Source organism: Triturus cristatus, chromosome 1_2 (genome assembly GCF_964204655.1).
Source record: "Triturus cristatus chromosome 1_2, aTriCri1.1, whole genome shotgun sequence".
Lineage (NCBI taxonomy): Eukaryota > Metazoa > Chordata > Amphibia > Caudata > Salamandridae > Triturus > Triturus cristatus.
In genome coordinates, this window is record NC_140580.1 from 1016820221 (window position 1) to 1016841089 (window position 20869).

At 46.9% G+C, this 20869-nt stretch overlaps 1 protein-coding gene across 4 annotated transcripts in view; it reads right to left on the reverse strand.

Moving 5' to 3' along the window:
• TNC (tenascin C) overlaps positions 1-20869 on the reverse strand; it is a 152052-nt gene that overhangs the window by 68169 nt on the left and 63014 nt on the right. For all 4 annotated transcript variants that reach the window (XM_085612018.1, XM_085612010.1, XM_085611999.1 and 1 more), the window contains exons 6-7: positions 20639-20792; positions 730-993 (exon numbers count right to left, since the gene is read on the reverse strand). In XM_085612018.1, coding sequence (XP_085468144.1) covers positions 730-993; positions 20639-20792 — 418 coding nt within the window. The remainder of the gene's footprint in view (positions 1-729; positions 994-20638; positions 20793-20869) is intronic.

The following is a 20869-nucleotide window of genomic DNA, read 5'->3' on the forward strand; positions in this document are numbered from 1 at the left end:
GTTAAACTTAAGTTTTGGTGTTAAGTTAAACTTAAGATCAAAATTTAAGTTTAACAGATACAAAATCCTAACTTCACGACTTTTGTTATTCACAAAGAGCATTTAGGAGTAGTAAAGTTAGGATTTTGTCTCAGTTAAACTTAAGTTTTACTTAAGTTAAACTTAAGACCAAAACTTAAGTTTAACTGAGACAAAATCCTAACTTTACGACTTTGGTTATTCACAAAGCGCATTTAGGAGTAGTAAAGTTAGGATTTTGTCTCAGTTAAACTTAAGTTTTACTTAAGTTAAACTTAAGACCAAAACTTAAGTTTAACTGAGACAAAATCCTAACTTTACGACTTTGGTTATTCACAAAGCGCATTTAGGAGTAGTAAAGTTAGGATTTTGTCTCAGTTAAACTTAAGTTTTACTTAAGTTAAACTTAAGACCAAAACTTAAGTTTAACTGAGACAAAATCCTAACTTTACTACACCTAAATGCCCTTTGTGAATACCGAGGGCGGAGACTCCCACCTGATTGTGGACCTCTGCCACGGGTGTGGAGGCTCTTTGTGAATCAGGCCTCAATTCTTATGCACATTGTGTGAAAATTTTAATCAGGTTGCTTTGCCCTGGCCTTCCTCTATGAATCTGTTTGGAGAGAATGATTATATTAATCAATCACAAAGAAAAGAGCAATTCATTGCTTTACATACTTAATACTACAAAGTCAGTAAACTACTCTTACCTGTAGTAAAGGTCTCCGTCGCTGGGTCACTTCTCACTAACCCACGACGTGAGAGCAGTTTCACCTCGTACTCAGTATCTGGGATCAGATTTCCTAGAGAGTACTGACTTTCATCTTCAGAGAGTTCCACAACGGTGGGCGCCTCACTTCCTGTCCCATAGGATAGGATAACGCCATCAATTTGTGCCAGCGGCCTAAACCATGTGACCAAAGCGGTTGAGTCAGTGACGTCTCGCACCTCCACCTGACTTGGGGCATCCAGACCTGTGACAAAGCAAACAGGAATATTTGTAAAATAAGACACCCAAGTTTCAAAGACAAAAAAATGCACCCAAAGATGGTTTTCTCAGACAAGGCATATTTCCTGAAGTGTGTTAAAATTAAACTCATTTTAGTAGAAGAAATATCCATTATCAGTATACATCATATCCAGTCAGTCCTTGTATAATCACTCTGTGAGACTGTGCTCGGTTTTGGAGGGGACTCCTTTTTATTAATGAGACTGGTTGGGTCCCTGTAGCTGCATTTCATCAGCCACGTATACTATACAGAAAATATGCCTTGTCTGAGAAAACCATCTTTGGGTGCATCTAAATGAAGCTACTATTCTTGCAATAACGTGTAGTGTCTTTACTCAAATGAATATGTGCCTTCTTCTGCACAGAACCTTAAAATGGTGACAAGCTCAGCAGTATCTGAGTGCCTATCATATGTGAATCCCTTGTACCACGTATAACGAGTCTGGGATGTAAGGATATTTTACAATTAAGAAGATTAAGCACACAGCAGCTCTTGATTTAGAACTAACGCGAGAAATAATCATCTTTATTTGTGAGATTACATTGCCCATAAAAAAATAACTGATATGCAGCACAAGACCACATTTGAACAGCCTATATTCTGCAAAGACAAGACGCCATTGCTTTGGTTTTGCTGAAGTAAACAGACCTGACATACTTTCCTCACCACCTCTGATGGGTGATACTCACACTGGGGTTAAGCACCTGCTTACCTACAAGCCTTCTCTTTTAGTCTTTGATACCTTTTCCTTGCAGAGCCAAGAGTATCTAGGGTCAAACTTGCCTGGGTATGTTACAATAAAATTTTAACATCCCGGTTTATGAATTTGAGGGAAAATGGAAATTCAGTACTTAAAGATAAAAACCGCTTGGTGACTTTGTGGGCTCACATCTGAATCCCTTCTGCATGTTTTATGTATTTGCCCCAATCAATCAAAAAAAAGTATTTGTGATCTATTTTTAATTAGGCAAAATTAAGATCATTTGTGGAGGCCGTTAGATACTGTTTTAGTGTTAGGAAAGATAGCAAAATAATAATGCTCATTGAATTTCTAGACCAGGCTTATAAAGCATTTACCTCATGATTTCAGCACTTATTTGTATACCCAGACTTGAATCCATTTGTATCTAGATTTAAGCAAGTTGATTTTATACATTGATCTTAAATCATTTGTTTCTTCATATTTTGTGCATTTGCACTAAACTCTTGTGTTCCAGAAAAAGTATCTCCCATAGACTCTTAGAAAGCCAAATAGGATCTACTGTAAAGGCTGTTTGAGACTGTAATAGTGTCAGGGACAATAGTGCAAAAATAACGCTAATTATATTATTAGACTAGGATTCCAAAGCATTAATTCTGTAATTTAAGTAAATTGTTTTTATATTCTGATTCGATTTCATTTGTATCTTGACTTAAACAAATTGCCCTTATACATTTACTTCAAACCACATGTCTCTGCACAATTGTGCAATGCCCCAAAATCTTGTATTTAAGAAAAAGTATCTGCTTGCTACTGTGATAGTGTCATGGACAACTATGTACTAATAATGCAAATGACCTGCTTAGACCAGGCTTATAAAGCATCAACTTTAGGATTTAATTACACTGACTTATACTATGAATTGAACTCGAGTGTCCAGATCCAAGCAGACTATTTTTATACTTTGATTTTAAAATACTATGGGGCATATTCACAAAGACTTATCTCTGATTTATCTCCATTTTAACGCAACAAAAGTGGAGATATGTTTAACACCCCATTCACAAGCAGGTGCAAACCGCAGACATCATCAGTATTCCCGCGATAACTGCCCCAAAATCTAACACCACGGCAGACACCACCAACTAACTCTAAAGAGATGCAGAGTAGGTGTACCCGTGCAAAAACACACAAAAAAAACAACACCCCTTTCACAATGAACTGGCAGAACTGCGAAGCGAGTCAAAAACTGGCGAAAAGCAGCATTGGCCGCAGGTATTTAACACCTGCCTCAAGCAGGTGTAAAGACGGATGCCTACCTGCTGTTGGCTACGGAGCCCCGCACACAACCATACCCGAAGAACAAACGACGCCATGGAGCTACTCATCATGCAGCTCAGAGCCCCAAAAGGGTCACAACACCCACCGCCACCACCCCCAGGACCCGGACCCGCACCCCCCTCTGGACCACCACAGAGGCAGGGTAAAGTAAAACAGCGGACCTACCGAAAACGCACCACTCTCACAAACCTAACGCCCGCGGACATCATTGCCCAATACAGGCTCAAAAGGACAACCATTCTCCGCATCATGACACACATCGCCCACAGGCTGACGGTACCAACACAGCGGAGAACCAACATCCCACCTCAGACAAAGTTGTTGGCTGTGCTGCACCTGTTGGCCTCTGGGGCATTCCAACCAACAACTGCCAGAGTCGGAGGAGTCTCACAGCCAGCCCTATCAAAGTTCATCACACCTGTCCTGGATGCCATCCTCAGCTTCATACCTCAGTCCCTTCACTTCCTCAACACTGCGCAGAAAGAGCTGGAGACAAAGCAAGGCTTCTATGCCATAGCCGGATTCCCGGCCGTGTTGGGGGCAATTGACTGCACACGTTCCACTTGTGCCCCCTGTGGATACTGCACACCACTACCGCAACAGAAAGCACACGCATTCCATCAATGTGCAGGCAATAGTGGACCACCGGGGACTCTTCACCAATGTTGTTGCCAACTACCCAGGCAGTGTGCACGATTCCTTCATCTTCCGACAGTCCATCATCAACCAGCGCTTCCAGGATGGTACATATGGAAGTGGACTGCTCGTTGGTAAGTACCAAATCAACACACCACACATCCCACAGCCAACAATGCACCAAGCACATCAGTGGGGATGCACACATGACCAAGCCACATTCGACATGTCAGACTACACGACTACATACCAGACACCATGGTCATCCAGGGCTACTCCCTGATGGCTGGCTCACACTCACCCCTCACTCAACCAGCACAGGCGTCACTGAGTTGGTGGGCCTGCCATCACATCCTGCCGAACCAAGTATTGACTCTTTTCTCCCTGCACTGTCACAGGTGATCAAGGATATGCACTCTGCCCTTGAATGATGACACCCCTCAGGGACCCGAACACACCCGGCCAGAGGCAGTACAATGCGGCCCATATAAGCACCAGGGGTATCATTGAACGCACATTTGGCGTGTTGAACTGGACTGCACAGGAGGGAAGCTCCTGTACAGCCCGGACGTCATGTGCAAGATGATCGTTGCATGTTGTGTGTTGCACAACATCTGTGTTCGCACCAGGGCCCCATGGATCCCAGTACCAGAGGTACCGAACAATGATGATGGTGATGGGGCAGGTGGGCCACATCCCACAGCAGCTGCTACAGGAATGGCCTGTAGAAACTACATCATTGACACCTACTTCTCATGAGCACGTCACATTGTGTCAGTCTGTGCAATCATGGGACAGTAGTAGATGTCCAATTGCACTGCATGTGTGAATTAAACATTTTTTCAGGTTAACGTTTGGAATTGTGCATTGTCATGTTACATATCCCTGGGGTTACAGATGTGATTTGCCTGGTTGTGCACATTTGCAGGTCCAGTTGTTTCCTGTGTTCAGTTGTGGAGGGGTTGCTGTTTGTACCGGGATGTTGCCAATGTCGAAGTGCACTTCTGCTTATAGGTATGCTGCACGGTGGGTGTGTCGCTCCAGCGGCTCCGTTTTGACTGCCACTGGTCTCTTTCATGCCGAAGGATACGTAAATTCCTACTTCTCTCCGTGTATTATGGTGAAATCGTCACAGCTGTCTTAGCCAGTCATTAGTCAGGATTAGTGAACCCTGTGTACGGGGATTGTACATATAATACGCCTGTCCCTCTAATCCAATGTGAGATAATATGTAAGTACCAGTTAATGATCTAGATCCAAAAGGTCTCGCAAACATGTTAGGGGCATATTCACAAGGACTGATCTCCGATTTATCTCCACTTTTTCATGCAACAAAAGTGGAGATATATTAAACACCCCATTCACAAGCAGCTGCAAACCGAAGACATCGCCAGTATTCCCGCGATAACTGCCCCAAAATCTAACACCACGGCGGACACCACCAACTAACTCTAATGAGATGCAGAGTAGGTGTACCCGTGCACAAACACGAAAAAACAACAACACCACTTTCAAAATGAACTGACAGAACTGCGAAGCGAACCAAAAACTGGCGATAAGCCGCGGTTGCCGCAGGTATTTAACACCTGCCTCAAGAAGGTGTAAAGACAGACGCCTACCTGCAGTTGGCTACGGAGCCCCGCACACAACCATACCCGAAGAACAAACAACGCCATGGAGCTACTCATCATGCAGCTCGGAGCCCCAACAGGGCCACAACACTCACCGCCACCACCCCCTGGACCGCCACCACCCCCAGGACCCAGACCCGCACTCCTCCAGACCACCACAGAGGCAGCGTAGAGTAATACAGAAGACCTACCAAAAACGCACCACCCTCACAGACCTAACGCCCACGGAAGTCATTGCCCACTACAGGCTCAAAAGGACAACCATTCTCCGCATCATGACACACATCGCCCACAGGCTGACGGTACCAACACAGTGGAGAACCAACATCCCACCTCAGACAAAGCTGCTGGCTGTGCTGCACCTGTTGGCCTCTGGGACATTCCAACCAACAACTGCCAGAGTCAGAGGAGTCTCACAGCCAGCCCTATCAAAGTTCATCACACCTGTCCTAGATGCCATCCTCAACTTCATACCTCAGTACCTTCACTTCCCCAACACTGCGCAGAAAGAGCTGGAGACAAAGTAAGGCTTCTACGCCATAGCCGGATTCCCGGCCGTGTTGGAGGTAATTGACTGCACACATGTTCCACTTGTGCCTCCTGTGGATACTGCACACCACTACAGCAACAGAAAGCACATGCATTCCATCAATGTGCAGGCAATAGTGGATCACCAGTGTCGTCGCCAACTACCCAGGCAGTGTGCACGATTCCTTCATCTTCCGGCAGTCCATCATCAACCAGCGCTTCCAGGATGGCACATATGGAACTGGACTGCTCGTTGGTAAGTACCAAATCAACACACCACACATCCCACAGCCAACAACGCACAAAGCACATCAGTGGGGATGCATACGTGACCAAGCCACATTCGACATGTCAGACTACATGACCACCTACCAGACACGACTACACCACTCCATGGTCATTCGGGGCTACTCCCTGAGGGCTGGCTTACACTCATCCCACACTCAGCCAGCACAGGTGTTACTGAGTTGGTGGGCCTGCCATCACATCCTGCCGAACCAAGTATTGACTATTTTCTCCCCACACTGTCACAGGTGATCAAGGTTATGCACTCTGCCCTTGGATGATGACACCCCTCTGGGACCCGAACACGCCCGCCCAGAGGCACTACAATGTGGCCCACATACACACCAGGGGCATCATTGAACGCACATTTGGCATGTTGAAGTCACGTTTCAGATGCCTGGACTGCACAGATGTAAGCTCCTGTACAGCCCGGATGTCGTGTGCAAGATGATCGTTGAATGTTTTGTGTTGCACAACATCTGTGTTCGCACCAGGGCCCCATGGATCCCAGTACCAGAGGTACCGAACAATGATGATGGTGATGAGGCTGGTGGGCCACTTACCACTGCAGCTGTGGCAGGAATGGCCCAAAGGAACTACATCATTGACACCTACTTCTCATGAGCACGTCACATTGTGTTGGTCTGTGGCAGTCATGGGACAGTAGTAGATGTCCAATTGCACTGCATTGTGTGAATTAAACATTTTTGCATGTCTCTTTCATGCGGTGTGCCTGTCGGTTCTGTCCTTCCATGGTGCTTGGATGTTGTGGTGTGCATGTTGTCCTCTGCAGTTGGCCAGGGTGCATCCGTGGTACTCCGCTGTTGCTGTATTTTGGTCAGTGGCATTTTCCGTATGCTGTTCTTGTGCTTGTTCCCGCATTGCGCGTGAGTAATGCTGTCCTCGCGCTCCTCATCCCTGCTTTGTTCATCGCGGAAGGGCTCATCGCAGGTTTTCTGGTGTTGTGGTTTGTGTTTTTATCTCCGTCGGGGTGGTTGTATGGCGGACATTTTCCGCATTATCTGGTGGCTATCGGATGCTAACGCCTTATTGTGAATTCCACGTTGACACAGGGTTATTTTCCCACGCTAGGCTGCAAAATTGAAAGTTGCGTTACGCTACTCTTGAGGTAGTTATCACACGTTCTTGTGAATATACCCCTATGATTTTGACTGATCACCTGATACTTGTGCTGATGGTGATGTTTTATACTTCTTATTTTAATATTTTGATTAATACAGTAAACCTGTATTGCCAACTTCTCTTTTTCACCTGCCTAGCTCCTATATGCAACAGGTGTTACTACTTCCCAATTACGGGGCTCGATTCACAGAATTAACTTAAGACAAAATCCTAAACTTACTACTTTTGGTATTCACAGAATGCACTTACTACTTTTGGTATTCACAGAATGGATTTACGACTACTAACTTTACGTCCGCACTCGGGCCGGAAATTCCGGGCCGGGAGGCGGGGCTTCCGGGCCGGAGGCGGAGCTTCCGGCCCGGAGGTGGAGATTTTGGCCATGGCTAAATCTCCACCACTGGCCGGAATCCCCACCTCCGGGCCGGAAGCTCCGCCTCCGGGCCGGAATTTCCGGCCCGAGTGCGGACGTAAAGTTAGTAGTCGTAAATCCATTCTGTGAATGCCAAAAGTAGTAAGTGCATTCTGTGAATACCAAAAGTAGTAAGTTTAGGATTTTGTCTTAAGTTAATTCTGTGAATCGGGCCCCCGGTGTTTAACCTCTTCAATGCCCATGACGAGCTGGTCTCGTCATGGGCCGCGGTTGCGCTGTGCCCATGACGAGACCAGCTCGTCATAAACCCCGCCCGCTAATACAACGGCCGGCACAAGGCGGGGAAAGGGGCGGGCACTGAAGGGGTTAATTTACCACCTTGATAGTTCTGACTTTGACAGTGTAGCTGTCTTATCCCTCACATTGATTATTTTCACCACAGGATTTTTTTTACAATGATTTTCAGCCCTTTGATTGAGACTTGATAACTCAAGTCTGGGTTCAACCCAGAGGACTCTCTCTCACGCCCAATGCGGTTGGAATTTTGGAGTGATGGAGGCAAGAATGGGTGGCGGAGAATAGAGTGACAGGAAGGAGAAAGTAGAAGGAACAGGAAAAGAACAGTGATGGCAAGGAGAGAGCTGGAAAATGATGGGTGAGAAAGGATTGCAAAGATGTTATGGTTAGAGAATGGAGGAGGAGAGGGAGCGATAAACAAATGAGCGAGCAGGAATATGGAGTGAGGGGAGAATGAGCGAGGGAACGTGTGGTGATCAATGGACGTGAAGATCTTCTACAAAGTGAGTTTATTGCCACACACCGGTGTCACGAGCTGCTGGTAGCACACAGTTAAACAGCAACTGAACGCTCCTTTGGACCTTGACGTTTCTAACGAGAACCTAGAACGTGACGCTCTGCCGACGTTCCAGTCCTACGTAGTTGCATTCTAAGATCCCTTTCTATCTATGCTCTATTAGAAGATACATAGAGCTACTACAGAAAATACATTAAATGATGAAAAATGCTAAATGTTTCCATATTTTTATTTTAAAAATAGGATCTCCTGAGAAGAGCCCACGCCACACTTTTCTCTTTGCAGCTGGCGGGCTCGCGCGTTCTGCAGGGACGTGGCTTCTATGACAACATCTGCCCGGCCTCCTTCAGGATTCCGCGCCTGACCTTGCCTGTCAGAGCTGCCCTTGAAAATATAAATCGCTTTTCCATCTCGGAGGTCAGAGTGCTTGATAAGTCTGAGATAAGACAGGAGCTCGAGGCACACGCGTGTGGAAAAAGTCATTCAACACGTGTGAGATGTCAAGAAGTGCAGAGCCCTGAGCTGTGTCACGTGTTCATCTGTGTGTCATACACCTGGGACCTAGAAAAACCGGCTGTGTTGTGTTCCTCTCTGAGTGGCCTCCTTGCTTTTCATTCTCACTTTATAGCTCCTTCTCCTAGTAACATCTTACTGATGGTGCGTCGTTATTCATTCACCTGCCTGTGTCAACCCTTCTTGACCTCTGCATCACAATATGTGTGTCTGCATATAGATATCATTCTTATATCTTATTCCCATCCTTCTTGCCACAGTGGTGCATCAGAGCAATGACTATCAACACGTAAATGAGATATATGAAAGGGCCCCCTGCCGAAGCTGCTGCACCATTACATGGCCATCGTGTGATGCACCTTTCACTGCACACGTGAGGGTTGGGCACGTCTGCTCTGCGGTGATGACAGCACTGTTACCTTTATATTAAAATGAATGAATATCAGGTTGCAGACAACGTAGGTGCATATCACACACACACATAACGAAATGCACACACAGGCACACAGGAGCATAAACGCAACTGCAGACACATGCACACACATACACACAGAAGCATGCACATACACGTGCCTACACACACACACACACGTGTAAACACAACCAGAGCATACTCACAAGTGCACTCATGTGCACGCATACATATCTACGCACAAGTGTACAGACACACACCAAACATAGACATACCACACAGGCTCATGTATACAGTAGTGTGTACGCATAACGCACACCCACAGGTACACAGGTGCAAAAAGAGCTGCACACAAACAGAGGGTTAGAATGTGAACAAGAGGAAGAAAAAGAGGGGTGCAGATCAGTCTTTTAAGGGACCTCACTCAGCGCAAGCCTTCAGTGCCTCGCAGTCGCTTCCCTTAGGCGACATGAAGTGCGGATGGGCGGGTGGCGATGGATCAAGAAACGTGAATTAGAAAAGAGACAGAACTGAAGCGATGCTCTATTAATGTGAGAGAATTGGACAGTTGGCTCAGAGTGAACAGGGACAATCAGTTCATGGAAGAATGGAGACAAATAAGCAAGTGACAGACCAACGGACAGGATTTATAAAAACACATCAGTAAGTGAAGCGAGGGGAGATTGGGAGAAGAGCTGAACGATGCGAGGTGTCAGAGACTGGGGGAAAGAAAGGAAGAGAGGGCCCTGCGTAAAGCTTTTCAACAAAGGAGCATCAACGTACACCGACGAAGCATACCTGCCTCTGCCACTGTAAGTCTGATATGGTGGCCTGCCTGCTAGAGGGTCTCCAGCTCACAGTGACAGTGATCCGAACCTATTGACACCAATCACACATTTTGCTTAACCATGCCCACCATTTTCCTTTCCCATGTCCAACATTTTTCTTGCCCATGTCCACCATTGCTCTTGTCTGTGTATGCCTACAAAGTCCTCCACAAAAGTGGGACCTGCATACCTCAACCACGGCCTCTCCTTCTGCACTTCCACCAAACATCTCCGCTCCACCCAACTGGTCCTGCCACCATCCCACAGATCCGTAAGACCTCGGGTGGAGGAAGGTCCATCTCCTACCTCGCTGCGAAGACCTGAAACTCCCTACCTCTGCATCACAGGCAATCTCCATCTCGCCTCAATTCAGGAAGGACTTCAAGAACAGGCTCTTCGACTGATCCGCAGATCCCCCCCCCCAGCCCCCTCAGTGCCTTGAGACCCTCACGGGTGAGTAGTCGCGCTTCATAAGAAACCTGATTGATTGATTGATTGATGCAGCGCATAGTGACTCTAGCAGAGTAAAGGCAGACTGGCCCCCAGGAGCAGGGAGAAAACTCCCTGTACATTGGGGACATGTTTCTTTTGTTTTCTTTTTTACGTAGAGACAACAAACTCCTGCTTTGGTAGATTATTTTCTGTAAAGCAATAGTTTGTTGAATGTGTGCTTTAAAACATTATGCCCCCTAGCAAGCCTGCAGCGCTGCCAAGGAAGCTGCTACGGCCCTCTTCGTTCCACAGAGATTTCCGTTGTCTGAATAGGACGGACAGCCCTCCACTGAGGTGATAAGAGTCCAGGTTCACCATCTGCCAGATTGTAAATACAGTCCAAAAAGAAGGACACAAAGAGGCACCAGGTGTGTAAGTAAAAGAAGGAAGATATGGAGCTGACTGCAGGCAGGAGAGGAAGGAGAAAGCAAATGGCAGAGATGCTGAGGAGAGGAGCAAAGCTGAAGGAGGAGGAAAGGTTGGGGTTATAGAAAGAGGCGAGAGATGAAGTGTGCTGGAGGAGTGATAGACTGGCAGGATATGCTCTTTTCACACATGAGGGCTCGTTGTCACATTCAATACTTGGAAAAACATGACCCTTTCAAGGCCGGCTACTCCCGCTGCAGTCAACGCTGTCAGTTATCTGTTTCCATCTCTCAAGGCTCCTGGGGGGGAGAGGGCGGGAGGGCTGCGGCTGGCGGGGGTGATGCGAGGGATGGAGAGGAAGCCCGGCAGAGCACTTCCAAAAAAAAAGAAGTAATATGGCTTTAGCAGACTGCCTGTGGTGCCCACGCCCCCACAAGCGGGGGGATCAGGCCGCCCAGGCGCTGATTTGTAGCCGTCTCCAGGAAGGGGGAGGCGGGAGCAGACATCTCACTGTTTAGTCGGTAGGAGCCAAGTGCCAAAGGGCCATAGAATGAGGGCCCAGATGAGTTTTTCACAATGTATAGCTCCGGTGCTGTCAGCAGTGAATGATATGCCAGGCCATAAAGGGAATGGCTGCCATGCTCTGCCTCTGCTGGAACAGGAGCTCTTTGTTGCTGTGAATGAGTGCGGTTACAGGATAGCAACCCACCTAAGAACCACCACATGCGCATGTTTGTATGGAAAGGGGTCCTTCAGTGATGAAACCTGACTTCTAGGCAGCTCTTAATGCGAGAAGTGATCTCACATGCTCCCTTCAACTCACCCACTTCACTGTCGGCCAGCTCCCCCCACTGGAGTTTCTAGCACCGGCCCTCTTGCTCGTCCACACCACATGCCACACTCCTGCGGTTGAATGACGTTACAATGCATGTCAGTACAACGCATGCCATTACAACCCATACCTTTACCCCTACTTGCTGTCAGGGGTGCGCTGGAAGTTGGAATTGTATAATTTACTATTCCAACTCCATGTGTGCAACAGTAGGGAAGGTGTTGGAGTTAACTCCAACCCCTTCTACCCCCTTCAACAAGCCTTTTGCATTGTAACGACATGCGTTGTAATGGCATGCGTTGTAACAATTCTGTTGTAAAGGCTTTTCCCATCTGGAGGGCTGACACCATCAGTGGTACTGAAGCTAATGGTCATGAACAGTTCTTTTCTCTTCTTGCGGACCGAATGGCAGCAGCTGTGCACGACTTCGGCCCAAGTCCATCCCAGCACTAAACATTTGATCAGCTGCTGGTTCCCTTGTGTGGTGTTGATGCTATTAATAATTATTCGGTATGCTTCTAATTTGATTGGAGGGGACACAGTACAACAAGGCATTGGAGCATTGTAGGATAGGAGATCCCTCTTTTAGGCGTAGGTTTCTTAAACATGTTTCAAGCATTAGTGTAGGATGCTTAAGCTTTTAAGCGTTCACTTAACAAAGTAAATTTGAACATTATACTTACACTGATATAAGGACTAAACTCCATATAGTTCTCTATCCTAATGATTCATCAACCAGCGAATAACAAACACACTCATTCATAGGACCATCACCAAACTTAGTTCACCAGAACCTATCCATTCCTCCGAGGTCAAAACTGCCTACATTTCCAAGTCCTACATGAGGCTATATTTAATGATATGCTTCTCATCACCATGGGAGCATCCGTTGGTATATGAAATAATAATAATAAAATCATGTTCTTAGGGGGCACTTGCAACCAGAGTTTTCCTCTTTTGTAAGTAACAGGTCTTGGAACTATCAAATGCCATTGCGCTCTCTTTAAACAGCACCAGAAGGATGAAAGGCTGAATCACTCCTGCAGAATTTTATCATGTGACCATCAAGTCACACACAGATGTCATCAAAGATCCGTTCCGAGCTTTGTGACAGACTTTCCACAACAGCCCTGCATCAACTTCCTGATCTCCCGAAGCACCTCCGGGAGCGACGCCTTGCTTTTACGAGACTGCTAGTCTCTTTTAACTTTGCATTCCTGTCAGCACTTGTGCCTTCCGCGCTCCTGCCATAGCGCTCCTGGATCACTGCCTCGTCCCTTGCACGCGCCCCAGACCGCCGCTGCTGACCGCCCCCTCCTCACCTGGCTCTCGGTGCGAGACGGGCTGGTCTTCCATCTTGGGCGGGTCTGGGTGCCGCGTTGCAGCTCTCTGGCTCCTCCCCCCCGGCAAAGTACTTCAGGCTGACGGCTGATAGCACGCCCAGCCCTGCATCAACTTCCTGATCTCCCGAAGCACCTCCGGGAGCGACGCCTTGCTTTTACGAGACTGCTAGTCTCTTTTAACTTTGCATTCCTGTCAGCACTTGTGCCTTCCGCGCTCCTGCCATAGCGCTCCTGGATCGCTGCCTCGTCCCTTGCACGCGCCCCAGACCGCCGCTGCTGACCGCCCCCTCCTCACCTGGCTCTCGGTGCGAGACGGGCTGGTCTTCCATCTTGGGCGGGTCTGGGTGCCGCGTTGCAGCTCTCTGGCTCCTCCCCCCCGGCAAAGTACTTCAGGCTTACGGCTGATAGCACGCCCAGCCCTGCATCAACTTCCTGATCTCCCGAAGCACCTCCGGGAGCGACGCCTTGCTTTTACGAGACTGCTAGTCTCTTTTAACTTTGCATTCCTGTCAGCACTTGTGCCTTCCGCGCTCCTGCCATAGCGCTCCTGGATCACTGCCTCGTCCCTTGCACGCGCCCCAGACCGCCGCTGCTGACCGCCCCCTCCTCACCTGGCTCTCGGTGCGAGACGGGCTGGTCTTCCATCTTGGGCGGGTCTGGGTGCCACGTTGCAGCTCTCTGGCTCCTCCCCACCGGCAAAGTACTTCAGGCTGACGGCTGATAGCACGCCCAGCCCTGCATCAACTTCCTGATCTCCCGAAGCACCTCCGGGAGCGACGCCTTGCTTTTACGAGACTGCTAGTCTCTTTTAACTTTGCATTCCTGTCAGCACTTGTGCCTTCCGCGCTCCTGCCATAGCGCTCCTGGATCGCTGCCTCGTCCCTTGCACGCGCCCCAGACCGCCGCTGCTGACCGCCCCCTCCTCACCTGGCTCTCGGTGCGAGACGGGCTGGTCTTCCATCTTGGGCGGGTCTGGGTGCCGCGTTGCAGCTCTCTGGCTCCTCCACCCCCCGCCACGCCCACTGACCATCCCCCCTCATGTGTCCCTATAACATGGCCACCCACCCTCGGCAGCGCAGCGGATGAGCGCAGCGGGCGCGACGAAGGCGCGCCGAAGTTGCGCCTAAGTTAAGCCCGTCTGCGCCCGTCCGCGACGGGCCAGGAAAAGGGGCTATACATACTACTCCTACATTGGTCTATACTGCAGCTCAACTCACTGCTCTGTCGTCCTCCCTCCCTCCTCCTCTTTCGTTACTCCAACATTTGGATTCCCATGGCATCGTTTCCTCTCCCACCCTGTACCCATCATTCATTGCCCCATTCCCCGCCCCTCCGACTCCCTTCCTACCCCTCGTTCCCTTCCCGTTCCCACTCTTGCCTCCGCCTACCTTCTTAACACCCGTTCGGCAGTCAAACACCAATCAGCACTTTTCAACCTTCTGTCCACGGATTCCCCCAATTTTCTGTTTCTGACTGAAACCTGGTTTTCCTTTGATTCCCTACCTGATCTTTTGGCTATCCTCCCCGATTCCTATTATGCTCTTCGAGCTGACCGCCCGGCTGGCAAGGTTGCGGGTGGTGTGGCGATGATCATTCGGTCATCTCTTAAATTTCAACTTCTTACCTACCCTCCAATACCCAATGTTGACTACTTGGTGGCCCGTTCACTTAATCTCTCTGCCCCTCTTACTGTTGTTCTTGTATATCGTCCCCCCCAATCCATGCCCTCTTTTGTCGCTTCCCTCCAGGACTTATTGGCCACTTTGGTGGTCAATAACTCCTCTGTTCTCCTGCTCGGCGATTTTAATTTTTGGCCGGGAGATACTAGGGAAGACTCTCACTCCAAAGATTTCTCTGCCACTCTTCACTGTTTGAATTTCATATCTCATGTCACAGCTCCCACCCATGTTCTAGGACACATCTTGGACCAAATTTGGTCTACACGCTCGGTTATTTCATCCCCTTCTATTCTTTCTTGTGTCTGGTCGGACCATTCCATCATTTCCTTTTCTATTCACTTGGGTGCGGTTGACAAGCTTTCTTTTCCTAAAAACCGTTCAGCCCGCAAATGGAATCAGGTTGATCTTGATTCCCTCTCTCTCACTTTGGCTTCTTCTGCCCCGGTCCTCAATGATCTTCCTTTAGAATCCCAGGCCGAGATTGTTAACACCTGGCTTTCTTCCTCCTGCGACCTAGTTGCCCCGCTTAGTAAGATCAAAGCGGTCTGTCCTTACGACGCGCACAAATGGTTTTCCCCAGAGCTAAAAGCACTTAAACTCGACCTCAGGAGGGCGGAACGTCACTGGAGACAGAATTACAGCTCCTCTCTGCGCGCTAAATACAAATCACTCCTTAATGTATACAAAAACGCGATCTTAGTGGCAAAAACCTCTTACTTTACTGAGAGAGTGGCTCTTGCCGCCAATAAATCTCGGGAAATTTTTTCCCTGGTCCACAATCTTGCCACCTCTGACCGCTCCACCCCCAGTTTTCTTCCCTCACAGTCCCTCTGCTCATCACTCAATGATTTCTTTATAGACAAGATTCTGAAGATCAAAGCCAACATTCCCACAGTGGCCCAACCTAGCTCTACCTGTCTTCCCTCCCCCCCTCGTTCTTCCTTTGCCTCTTTCTCTTCCATTACTCCTGAATTATTTTTTAAACTCCTAGCTAAAGTTAGGTCTGGTTCTCCTGCGGACTGCGCGGCAGCTCGTATCCTCAAAATTCTCTTCACTAACTGCCCCGCCCCTCCTCTTGCTCTTCTCAATTCTTCTCTGGTCTCTGGATTAGTTCCCTCTTCTTTCAAATCTGCCATAGTCTTTCCCATCTTAAAAAAAACCGGTCTGGATCCCTCTCTTCCTTCTAATTTTCGACCTATTTCCCTTCTTCCATACCTTGGTAAAATCCTGGAAGCCCACGTCACCTCCTGCCTCTCCACTTACGTTGAGGAGAACGGCCTATTGGCATCCCATCAGGCGGGCTTCCGCCCGGGCCACTCTACGGAGTCGGTCTTAACCTTCCCCAAGCCTTGGTTCTCCTCGATTTATCCGCTGCGTTTGACACGGTCGACCATTCCATCCTTCTCGACCGTGTCAGATCAGCGGGTATCCGGGGCGCGGCCTTTTCCTGGCTCGCGTCCTTTCTCCGTGAGAGATCCCAGGCGGTTCATCTTTCCGACTTTTCCACCCCCTCCCGCCCGGTCACTTATGGGGTTCCCCAGGGCTCTTCTCTTTCCCCCCTTCTCTTCAATCTCTATATCCAACCTCTTATCACATCTCTTCTTCAGCTGGGGGTCTCTGTGTACAACTACGCAGATGACCTTCAACTCATCTTCGATCTGTCCTCTTCCCCTGATTCTCTTCCTAAGTTCTGTTCTACTCTAGTTTTTATTTCTGAGTGGATGAGTGCCAATCACCTGAAACTCAATCCGGACAAGACGGAACTTGTCCTCACTGGTGGTCCCTCCAATCCCTGGTCTCCCGCACACTGGCCCCTCTCTTTTGGTCCCCCTCCCCTACCTGTTGCCTCTGTTCGTACTCTTGGTATCAAAGTCAGCCATGACCTCTCAATGCACAACCAGATCAGCTCTGTTGTATCCTCTTGTTTTTTGTCCCTCCGTCTTATCCGGAAGATCTCACGGTTCTTTTCTACTGATGCTCTTAAAACCATAGTCGTGGCCCTTGTCACCTCCCGCCTCGACTATGGAAATGGTCTGTATGTGGGTATTCCCGCCTCTGAATCCCGCAGACTTCAGGCCATTCAAAATCAAGCTGCCCGACTTATTCTCTCCCTCCCTAAATCCTCTCACATCACTCCTGCGCTCAAGTCTCTTCACTGGCTCCCTGTCCGCTTTAGATCTTTTTTCAAATTGGCCTGCCTAGCCTTTCAGGCTTATTCCCGTTCTGCCCCTCTTTTCATCACTTCTCTTATCTCCTGGTATGCTCCCTGTCGCACTCTTCGTTCTTCCTCTATGTCCCTTTTGCACATTCCCCGCTTTCGTAAATCCAGAACGGGCGGCACGCGGTTCTCAGTCCTGGCCCCTCAGTTCTGGAATAGTCTTCCCCTTTCTATTCGTTCTATTCCCATCTATTCTCACTTCCGTAAGGCCCTCAAAACTTTTCTTTTCTCCCAGGCGTTCCCCTCCTAGTCCTTCGAGCTGATCCTGTGAGTTCTGATTCAGGTCCCTAGCGCCAGGAAGCCACTTGGCCACAGTGCGCTTTATTAAATACCTTTTTTCATTTCATTTCATTTCATTTCATTTCATCCTCTGCTCTGCCTTTGTTCTCTTCTATTCACTTTGAACCTTCCCCTTCTCCAACTTTGGATTGTCCATATCATCATCAACAGTACAACCCACATGTTCATATGTCTGGTAAAATGACTGATGCTGCTTGTTTTTTACAAACTCTCTATCCGTCCACTCGTAGTCTTTTGAACTTTCTAAGTCCTCCATCTTGACCAAAACCAATACACCAAATCCTACATTCCTTCCATATTTTTCTTGTACCCCAACAACTCACTTCTAAATGCCAATGTGCCAGTTACTCTTCAACAGTCTCATTTTTACCTTCAGTGTTTTGGAGCCTCATTTCCATCTTCTACAACTCACTTTGGGAGATTTACACATTTTTAATGCAACACGGCACAGCAGCTAGGTTTGCTGCACTGCATTATGCAAAGAGGGGAGCACACCACAGAGCATATTTATAAACATTGGCCTGTTGCTGCTGTCATTCCCTGTACAGATGCTTTAAAAGGCTGCTTTGTGTAATACACACCCTCGCAGAGTTACGTGTGCACTGTCTAGCATAGGGTTTGTGTTGACAGCATACTCTTCCGGTGCAAATGCCTATGTCTAGACAAACATAAAAGAAACCCGCACACTGGATGTGTGCTGAGCACGTCAGCAGACATGCAATAAGTGGGAATTTTTGAGGATTGAAAACATTCCTCCTTGTGTGTGCCTTCTTCAAGAAGACATTATTTTTTAATGCAAAGCCTGCTCTGGTCATCTAAGCATATCAGGCTTTTGCGGGAGAAAAGTTTGGTGTTAGTTGATCAGAAAAAGTGCCCTAGTAACACCCACTTAATGCAAAGTTAGGGAAAGTAGTGCAAAGAGTATTTTTCCAGTGCTAACTACTTTCTGCACTGGAAAGTAAATACAATAGTTATTTTTTAACAAAGAATGGGGGGTATTCTTTTTTTCTGTGCTTCACTACAAGGTTTTTCCTGGAAGTGATAAACAGAAGAAAAAAATCTGACCATTCTAAATAGAGTGGGCAATGTGACAGCTTTACTCCAATGGCTCCCATCTGCAAGGATATCATAGGCAGTTTTATCTATCAGCGGATCCAAAGAGGGCTACACTGATGGAAAGTTGGCAGCTCACCTCTCTTGAATTGAGACAGGCAGACAATCAGTTTGGTTGACATGGCAACTAGTCCATCAAACTTTAAATAAAGCCCCAGTAAATCTGAGCCTCTGTGTTCTTCATTCTTGCTTCCCAGATACTCACTTACAGAATCATGTCTCTTCCTGTCTTCAATTCCATATGTACTGAAATACTTGACTCTATTCATTTGTGCTTTCGGCCATCATTATCCTGATTGTTCAGTCAGTTCTATTTCTCCCACTTTTTCACTTGGTTTGCACACTACAACAGTGATTCCCACACTCAAACGTCATGGGCCAATTATGTCTAAACTAAATGTCACCATATAACCTCTATCTCATTCTTTTTGTTTACAGCCAGGAAGATCATTGTCTTTAATGGACTTGGCATTTCCTTTTCTCATATCACTTATTCTAACTCTTTTCAATATGCTTCTGAAAATGTGACTATCCCCAAATTAGCTTTAAGTATCCACCTCAAATACTGGTGGTCCTCACAGGCTATGTTTAATTTGCTCCATTCTCTCCATAACCATGAAGATTACAAGTTAAAGCATCCTCAGTCCACATTGTCTTTAGGTTCTCATCAACACTCTGACCACTCCTACATGTTCATTCATTCCCCAAGTCCTCAACCACCGACTCCCTTTCTGTGGACATCTACCACTGATTCGTTGTCCTTTTCTGTTCTTTTTTGAAACCATCATTTCTTCGTTCATCTTCTTCTCTCTCCCTATATTTGAGCATCCCTTCCTTTCCTGCTATTCACCAGGCTTGCTTTATTGGTGATTGGTATTCTTTGGACTCTCATTGAGTAGCACGTACACTGTTTTTGTTTCATCTCTTTCACGCTTTAGCACGGTGGTGTCTTATCCTGAGACAGCTTTTTGTCTCTTAACTATATCATTATATCTTTTATTTCTTTTCTGATGCACTATATCAGTAACTCTTTCCCAATGTTGGGTTTTATTTTCCCCTTTCTTTCGTGTGTGCCAACCTCATACTTGTGAACATTTTCTATATGGATACAGTGTACTCCACTATGTCATACATATGTACATATAGATGACCTAATATACTCTGTACATAGGTCTCTAAACATCTTTTTAAGAAACAAAGTTCTTATCGATTGCTGAAATTATATGTATGTCCATGTGTTATAATTGTTTATACAAACCCATTTTTGTCTTTTTATTTAGGAATTATTTTGGCTTTTTCCTGAAGAAGGCATTTTAATGCCGAAACGCGCGTAGAAAATTACATCTCTCTACCGAAAAATTACATCTCTCTACCGAAATTACCATCTTTCTTTTCTTGCTTCATAAGCCAGTATATGTATCACCTTTTTCCTGTTATTATGTATTTTGTTGGAAACACTGTTTTGTGCTAGTAATGTCTATCTTATGTTGTTGCTATCCTTATCGCTTCTTTGTACATATTGTCAGATGTTTTATTCAATATAAATAAAATGATTTAAACTTATTTTGACCGCAGTGAGAGTACACTGTCTCAATTAATTAGAATTTTGATATTGCTTCATAATCTTATAATCCATGTTTACTGCCTAGATATGTTATTTTGTTCTTGAACTATTTCCCCGTTCTAGGAGTACCTATTATTTACAGGGGGCCCTTATTTATACATTAGATTCACCAGGCTTGCATCATTGGTTGCCTCTCTGCCATTTCCAACTCTGCGGCCCTTGGCTGATAGAAGACTGACATTCAGACCAGCCACAGCCAAGTTTAGTCAACATTTTAATTTTTGTACTGCTCAGTCAAAACAACTGGTTATCACAAAATGTGGCTACCTAGTTTCTTCCTTTCTCCATCTAATCCCTTGACCCTAATATTTCCACTCACATGCTTTGACCTCCATGAACCTTAGGGCATTTTAAAATGATATTCTAGAGAATGAATAAACCCTTACACAGAATGTGTTTCTTCTTAATGGTACAATCTAGTGTAATTTGAGACACTCACGTGTGGTGGTCACTTTGGCAAGTCCAGGTCCTCGGGTGTTGTTCTTTACAACATGGATGGAAAAGTTGTAGGTCTCGCCTGGTGCTAAGCCTGTTTGCACATAGGATGTCACGGGCCTTTGCAGGCTTGTGCTTATCTCCCCATTCTCTTCTTTCTGAAATGATCGAAAGTCTTCAATAGCTCATGCACCATTTCAAGCAAATAGTCGGATAACCAGACCCTCTTACTTGC